General features: G+C 31.6%; 1 protein-coding gene across 1 annotated transcript; it reads left to right on the forward strand.

The window, feature by feature from the left end:
* Positions 1 to 6,192: 6,192 nt before the first annotated feature.
* On the forward strand, positions 6,193 to 7,586 carry LOC123015017 (putative nuclease HARBI1). The gene is made up of 3 exons (XM_044414429.1): positions 6,193 to 6,736; positions 6,799 to 6,974; positions 7,025 to 7,586. Exons 1-3 carry the CDS (start codon positions 6,199 to 6,201, stop codon positions 7,487 to 7,489), a joined length of 1,179 nt encoding a protein of 392 aa, XP_044270364.1. The 5' UTR covers positions 6,193 to 6,198; the 3' UTR covers positions 7,490 to 7,586.
* The last annotated feature ends 1,249 nt before the right edge of the window (positions 7,587 to 8,835 follow it).

The raw sequence follows: 8,835 nt of genomic DNA on the forward strand, positions 1-8,835 counted from the left end.
TGCAAATAAAGCACACATATGTATGTAGGTGGGTACATTTTAGTAGAAAATGAGTTAAAATACATCTCAATTTAGATTAGTTTTATTTAATTAGGTAGATCTTTCATAAACAGATTTATAAATATATAATAATAATATTAAAGTATTTATCGTTGACAAATTTAGCCTGGAATTTACCTTAATTTAAATAAGTAGGTTTAAGCAATATTTTAACACTTATATGCACTGTGCACCTGTGGAGTTGAAGAAGAAATGTTCCAAGAAACTTAGAAGTTCCGCGAAAAGAAAAGTTTGATCAACTATTTTACGTTTTTTAAAAAAATATACATTAGTACAATGAATCACAATACGTTAAAGCAAAGAACGATTTATTAATATTAATAATTTGATACGTACTTCAACGAACATTGTTCATGAGTACCTACAACGAATAAATTTTATCATATTAACTAAACGTAACAACAAATTATACATATTATACATTAAGACAAGAAACAATTTATTGGGCCAATGAATACATTTTTAAGAAGTTAGTTCATTGGTATGTTGTTGGTGCAATGTATGCTGTTAATAAAACTATTAATGTAATTGTTACAACAACAAACACTGTACGTTAAAACAATTAATGTAGATTATCGATTCATAATTTAATTCATTGGTACAATAAAAATAACGTACGAAAAATATTTTTTATATATTGAGCAATTTTCATATTTCTAAAAAAAATGTTAGTTAAAACAATGAATTTTCATTGTTGCAATGAAAGAAAATTGTAATAAAGAACGATAATTCGTTATCATAATGAAGTTGATTATTAATTAATGCACTCGTAAAAATTTATTGGATTAACAAAATTTATCATTGTTTCAATGAAAGTTCGGTCAATTAACACCATTCATTAATTGAGAGTTTTTGCAAACCGTAAAAAAAGTTTAACGTATTACGAACAATGATCGTTACCTAAGAAATCAAAAAATATACGTACAATTTGTGTTTTTGTCTTTTTTTTTCTTTTTTTAAAGTTCTTTGATTTTGAGCTTCTTATATATAGGGAGGATCTACACATTTCTCTCCCCGTTCAATGTTACCTCTTACAATTTCTGGAATTATACAGTTTATATAAAATTTCTCTAATTTAGGTAACATTATATTTGTCCACAAATTTTGGTCTCTAAAAATTCTTTCTATAAACAATGGATTTTTGTCGCCAGTATAGACCACAAAGTAGCAATATTTTTTAACGGCAATGTTGATTGCTACCTGATAATAATAATTATGCTTTACTTACATCCATACTTCTTAATTTTTTTTTACTCTCAGAAGACATTTCCTCTTCCGTTGGCTCTGCTTCCTGAGTATTTGGACCGTAGTATTTTAGGCAATGTCTTTTTTGGTGTTTTAGAAGATAAGTCCTTGTTCAAATTTGTTCTTACTTCACGTTCGTGACGTATATTTTGAGCATGGACTTCTCTATCTAAAAAAAAATTAAAAATTTTTCCTGGACAGCTTCCCGTTAAATAAGTCCATGGCGTAGAATGCCATCCTGGTCCATTATTGTAACGCAAGGCTGTTAGATTGCTGCTCATTTGGAAGGAGCCTCTTTGAATAAGGTTCAAGCGTTTTCCACTGGTTTGTCTTACTTGAAGACTCATAAAATTTTCGGCCTTATTGTTGGTTTTATTTTCAATTAACTGATGGGCTTTTCGCAATAAACCGTTCAAAGCACCTACAATATATAATCATATGAAATAAATTAAATATTTTAATATTACGTAACCTACCATTCACATGAAAAATAAGACCTGTATTTTTTAATTCTCGATTTTCATGTGAATTACACTTAGTGTGGTCATCAAACACATAATAGGGCGCTTGTTCTATGTCTTGTTTTAATTTTTCAACATCTCCATCAGTGTTAGTTGTTTTGGCTTGTGACGCATGTTTTTCTAACTCAATATTTTTTTTTTCGGTTAGCATTTTTTGTGCTTCTATTTTTATACTAGTGTCGTTTTTTATTTTTCGTAATGCCTTTCCATAATTTTTTATTGCCTGATTTTTGCATTCAATATTTGACACAGTTATGCCATAGGGCACTTTTTGTCGAATGCTGGCAAAAACGCTAGCTTCTCCGTCGGCCACAAATTTTTTATAACGAAGGCCATGCATTTCGACCAGTGGCGTAGTGAGACATTTACGGGCCTGGGTTCAAACATAGCCGGGGGCCCCTTCTTATCCTTTAGGATTATATGCAGAAATAAAATGCATATGTATATAAACTAATATTATTAATTAACCAAGAACAGAAAATAATAACTTTATTATATATAATAGGTACTACAGAACAGAAAGTAATAACTTTATTATACAGAACAGAAAATATAACTGAATTATAATACTACATTTTTTTTCTCGCTTTAGCATTGGCAAAAGTGTTTATAAGACTGGATAGATCTAAATCTTGCGCAGTTTTATTTTCTATAGAAATGATAGCCAAGTCAGACAATCTCTGTTGGCTCATGGTATTCCTCAAGAAATTTTTAATGAGTTTTAATTTGGAAAACGATCGCTCAGCAGTAGCGACTGTTACAGGAATTGTTAGGAATAGCAGACAAGCTGTAATAATTTCTGAGAAACTACTGCTGGATGAACAATTGTCTAATAAAATAAAGGTAAGTAAATCAGCAACAGAATTAATGTTTGTGAGTTCATTACGAAAGCAATTACGGAAATTTAAGAGCTGAATTGACAAAGAATCAGAAATGTCATTTGGATATAACAAATGCAACTTTTTGCCTAATTCAAATAATTCCTCGTCATTAGTATTCAGTAACACTTTGGTGTTTAAAATTTCAAATGTGTTATGAACATAATGAAAGCCAGTCAATCTGGTCTCTAATTGTGAGATTATTATATCAATAGTTTTATTAAAAACATTTATTTTAAAATGATCTTCGCGTGTTTCAACTTGGTAGTGATTTTTAACTTCGTCGAAAAAAAATTTTGGACGAGAAGTTCGTTTCGCTTGAAACGTTGTAGCAACCCCCCATTTTTGAGCTAAATTAGTTGCCTCATTTTTCATTTCTAAAAACTTATTACGAAGTTGCTTAACCTCACTGGATGCATTGGTGAATAGTTTAAAAGCTTCTCCAATATTTTGTTGTTTATTTTGAAGTAATTTTGATACGACGTCGGTACACTGTAAAATCTTTGTTTTCAAGATAATTAAAAAAATGGTTTCATAATTTTCCAAAGTTTTTTTAATTGCTTTTGCATCATCGATTTCATTTTTTGACTTAGAAATTAAGATTATTTTGGTTAAAACTTTTAAAATATCTACATATTTATACCGTAAAGCACTTAATGCGTCATGCCTAGAAGACCACCTTGTAGGTACCAATTTTTTCAATTTAATGTCTTTGATATTTTTCTCTGGATATAAATAATGCCAGCGTATGATGCTATGACCAAAAAAAACGTATACTTTTTCAACAAAGTCAAAAAAATTTCGAATTTGTTCTACTCCTTTTACGGAATCATTTAAAATTAAGTTTAAATTATGTGCAGCGCAGTGAATGTATGGCGTGTAACCAATTTTTTCCGAAATTTTTGCTTGGACCCCATTGTATACACCGCTCATATTGGCGGCTCCGTCATATCCTTGGGCTCGCAATTTATTTAACGGAAGATTTAAATTATTAATGGTGGAAATTATTTTATCACTTAATGTACCTGCACTTTGATTTTCTACTGGTACGAATCCTAAAAAGTACTCATTCACTTTTATATTTGTCAAAATATTATGAGAATAAACGAGTTCTACGAAACGAATAATTATTATATTAATATTAAATATTATTAAATATTTAATATTTAATATTAAATATTAATATTAATATTATATATTAAACTCATTTGATCTATTCTTGAAATATCCTGAGTGGTGTCAATTATAATTGAATAAAATGGACTTGCATTAATTCTCTCAAGTATGTTTTTTTTAACTGCATTTGATAATAATTGTATTACTTCGTTCTGAATTTGGGGACTAAGGTATGTAACTGATTTTTTCGTTTTAGTTTCTAGAAGATGTTTTAACACAGGATCATATTTAGATAATAATTTTATAGTCGCCAAAAACATTCCTGGATTTGTAGACTCAATTTTTTCATCATGTCCTCGAAACGGCATATTGCATGAAGCCAATAAAAGAGCAACGTCAATAATACGCTTTAAAACCTTCCTCCAAAATGAGATCTCTTGGCAAATTACTTCTTCATTTATATAATCGATAGTTTTATTTAAACGCCATTTGTCATATATTGCACAACATTGACTATGCTCTAACTTTTCTTCATGTTTTTTAATTGTTCGATTTAAATGTATCCAGTCATCAAACCCTAAACTGAGTTTATTTTGTTGTTTAGAAAATAGCCAACATGGTTGACAGTAACATTTGTTAAGGATTTTAGAGTAACATAACCACGTTCGGGTACTTTTAAATCCCGTTACTGAAGTTTTTGTGTAATAAAAATCGGAAAAACTTCTATTGCTTCCATCTTTTGGGAAAGGACCAGGAGGTCTGCAAGGTCCATTGGATATTATAAAACGTTTTTCAGAATCAGTCAACACTGCTTGAAAATGACCCCTATCAGTAACATTGACAATATTAATGTCATCTTTTTCAGGACCTAGTAAAATTCGAATCAAAATTTAAATACCAAATTTAATGATAACTTAAAAAAATTTAAATTTGAAGAATTTGTGTCCAACTCATCGACTTTTAAAGCTATTTTAAAATTAAAAATTATTAGCCCCAGTTTTAATAAATAAATAGCAAAAAAAATAAACTTACGGAGGTCATATTCAATAACTGAAGTTGATACAACAGAACCGCTACCCTCACTTTCCGACTTTGATGTTGATGGTTGTGGTTCATTGATACTGATTTCGTCTTTCTTTTCTTTAAGAAAAAAATGATGGATCTTTGGCATTTTTTTCTTTTTCTCTTCGGATGCCGCCTTTTCTTTTCGTTTTGCACTACCCGATTTGTGTTTATAAGACATTTTCAAATTGTTTTTACAATGGATTAAATACACAAAAATTGAACACTGCTCGGTGTCAAGCTGGTTTTAATCTGAGCTCTGCATAACGACTGAAGAAGAGAATAACGAAAATACGCAAAAGAAGCAATAAAGTGTTAGACAAATATTTTTATTTTTTATACTTTTCTTAGAAATGTCTCCAGGAGAAAAAGTAATTCTAAACCCAAACGCGCTAGTGTTTAGAAAACAAGAGCCATTTCTTGTAACCAACTCGTAGTTATTGTGAGTAGCGGTTTTGTTTTGTATTTAAAATAAACATCGTAAATCGCTTCAGTGTTTTCCATGAATTTTAAATACATAGTAGGCCAATTTTGTTTTTAACAATAAAACTTTTTTATTTTATTTTTACAATAAAATTAATAAGTAAGAATTTTGACCGGGCCCTTCACAGCCCCGGGCCTGGTTCCGCGGAACCCGCGGAACCACCCTCACTACGCCACTGATTTCGACCGATTTAGTGAAACCTTCCACTCTTCCACAATCATATCGGCTTTCATCGCCGGAGAACTGCCACTCCAATTTCGAAAACAATGGTGTGGCGATGGTGTTTACCTTTTATTTGCAGCTCTAGCACATATGCAACAATATTTATTTCTAATACCTAGGAAAAGAACTTTTTCCGTTTTCATTCCTATTATTACTGCCTACAATTAATTATTCTTATAGTTTTAAAATAAATATGCACAATTTTATTATTATTTGTTACTACGCCAGAATTTGCAGTCAAACTATGACCATACGATCGTTTACTGTATCCAGCATCTAAATATACAAACCTAGCTTGAGCCGCGAGATGCGCAGACGAGGAAGCGATAGTTGATTTTTAGCGAGTAACCGGGTTATAGGTGATGATGACGTCACTGTTATGTCTGGTTACTGTTTCTATCCCCACACAGTTGGCGGTAACTGATTTTCGCGAAAATCGTGCCGGTTATTATTACTTATTAATTTTTTGACCCGCCCCTTGAAGGAAATACATAACCTCAGCAATTAACTGGCATGTTATCATAAATAGTATTACTTATATCTGATATCGTTGTGATAATATAAAGACACCGGACCCCCTAGTGATTCAATAATCAATATTCATAGTGTTATGGCATTAGTGCACCCTTTTTTAAATGTGGAGCTATTCACATTAATTGATGTGTGGTTCTTTTCAAATGAAGTGGATCTCTTTATTATGGAATTTTGGAACAAATTATATAAAAGAAGAAAATCATTTCTAAGATTGAGAGAATGCCACGTTAGACAGAAAATAAATTATCAAACGTGGCTGAATACTTACGACGACATTGATTTCTTCAGATTATTCAGAATGCAGAAAAGTACATTTTATAAATTGCTCGCAACTCTTATTGAAGTCGACGTAATTAGGTTAATACACAAGAAATACAGAGGAGGAAACTGTGTTGTTCAGCCAGAGAAAGGATTATTAGTTTTTTTATGGTACATTTCAAAGCAAGATACTTTGTTATCAATTGCTGATCGTTTCAATTTAGTCCCCTCGACAGTAATGTCCATAGTGAATGCTTTTCTATACACAATTCTAAAATTAAAATCGAAATATATATTTTGGCCCAAGACAAACGAAGAATACCAACATATTTGTGATGAATTTTCTAATTATCCAAGTAAGTAAAATTACTTACTTACCATACTGTAAACATTTAAAACATATATTTTTGGTTTGTAGATGTGATAGGGGCTGTTGATGGTACTCATATTAATGTTAAGGTACCTAGCCACCAACACGACAGCTACGTAAATCGATACCAGAATCATTCCATTAATTGTATGGCGATATGTACGTCACAAAAATTGTTTACTTACGTTTTTGTGGGATACCCAGGTTCAGCGCATGATTCGAGGGTATGGTATATGTGTGTTTTAAATTTTAAATATGAATTTTCTACTTTAAGGTGTTTTCAAATTCATCATTAGTACGTCATATAGAACAGTATGGGAAACAGAAGTACTTTCCTCGCGATGAATATGCATTAATCGGAGATAGTGCCTTTCCGTTAAAACCGTGGTTGATGAAGCCATATTCAAGGCGAAACAATTTAACCAGAAAAGAACGTCATCACAACTTTTGCCTGAGTTCTGACAGAGTGTGTATCGAAAATGCGTTTGGAATTTTAAAAGGTAGATGGGCTCGGCTGAAATTTATCAACACATATTCCATTAGCAAAGCAATAGAAATAACTACAGCAGCCTGTATACTTCATAATTACTGTTATATGAATGATGATCAGTGGGAAGAGGAAATTGAAATAGATCACGACAATGAAGAAGAAGAATACGTAGATGATAGGGAGGCCTATAGGCTGGCGAAAGAAAAAAGAGATAATATTGCCACATTTTTATTTAATAACAGAATATAATGTCTGCAATAAAAAATAAATAAACAATTCTAACAAAATAATCTTTCTTTTAGTATAACAATACAATTACGATTACAGGGTTAATCTGAATCTTCAGAATATTTTCTTTTTTTCTGATTTTGAGTAATAAGGGTATCTAACTTATCTAATAACCTTTCTCGCTGCTCATTTTGTTGACATAAGATTCTTTCCAATCTGTCAAATTGCTCTCTTCGGTCGTTTTTATCTACCTCGTGTTGTTCTTTTAGTAACTTCAACATTTGGCTATTGATTGATGGGGGTTTAATATTCTTCTTCACAGAAAAACGATTGGTAACAATATTTGTTCCTCTCTCAGCATCCGTGGTACTTTCTAAGTCTTTATCAACATCTGGTGAAACCAGGCTATCCTGTAAGTTTTGGGGATCAACTTTATCCTTGTGCCCAAGAATTCCGTGCATTTCAGAAAAAAAAGGAGGTGGATCTCTCTTCTTCTCTCCAGTTTTTTGAACATGAGTAACATGTTTCAAATACTGCTTTTGCAGATTGGAAAACTTCTGACGTAATTTTTCAATAGCATCTTTGCCTTCACCCACACAATAACCACCCTGTTCCTTCATTTCTTGCGCTATTTTCCCCCATAGTTGACTTTTTAGATGCTTCTTGTCGTCAAAATATTTAGAATATTTCTGTCGCAACTGTAGAAATAAGTAAGTCGCTTCGTTATCGTGTTTAGTTGGTTTTTTTGTCAACCAAACATTTGTTGATGTTGACATGTTACTTGTGTTAGGACTAATTACCATTTAATAGACTATTTGCTTTTTCAAGGTCGACGAAGACAGTTACATCGGCCCCTTGGTAGTTAAGCATAATTTCCACCAGCTCCTCTTCTTTTTCGTCCATTTCAAACCACGTTTCTATTTTTAAGCACAAACAATAATTACAAACTTTTCAACTTTCAAAACAAAATAACCTCACTTTATTTGTGTAACCGCATCACTTACCTATCGGCTGACCAGGGTTACAGAATTGTGTGAAGCGGTTATAGAAATGACGTCTCAGCTTGATGTCACTACACCCTCCCCTTAATAACCACTTCACCGCAAAAACGTAGCGGTATCAATACTGTGTGTAACCGTTTTGATAAACAGTACAACGCGAACTCGCCAAAAATCAACTTATGTGGGACAAGGAGAGATGAGCGAGAGTACACTCAGTGGCACAATTTTTTGTATTTGTAAGAAAATGGATTTGTAGTTAAATTTTTACAGTAATATTTATTAATCAACCTCATAAATTTAAACAATTTATAAACTAAAATATGTTTGTGAACCTGAACTAACAATTTTTTGATTTTCTAATGGTTC

This window comes from Tribolium madens, unplaced genomic scaffold (genome assembly GCF_015345945.1).
Source record: "Tribolium madens isolate multiple individuals breed KSU strain unplaced genomic scaffold, Tmad_KSU_1.1 Scaffold_97;HRSCAF=244;Tcas5.2_LG3a, whole genome shotgun sequence".
Classification (NCBI taxonomy): domain Eukaryota; kingdom Metazoa; phylum Arthropoda; class Insecta; order Coleoptera; family Tenebrionidae; genus Tribolium; species Tribolium madens.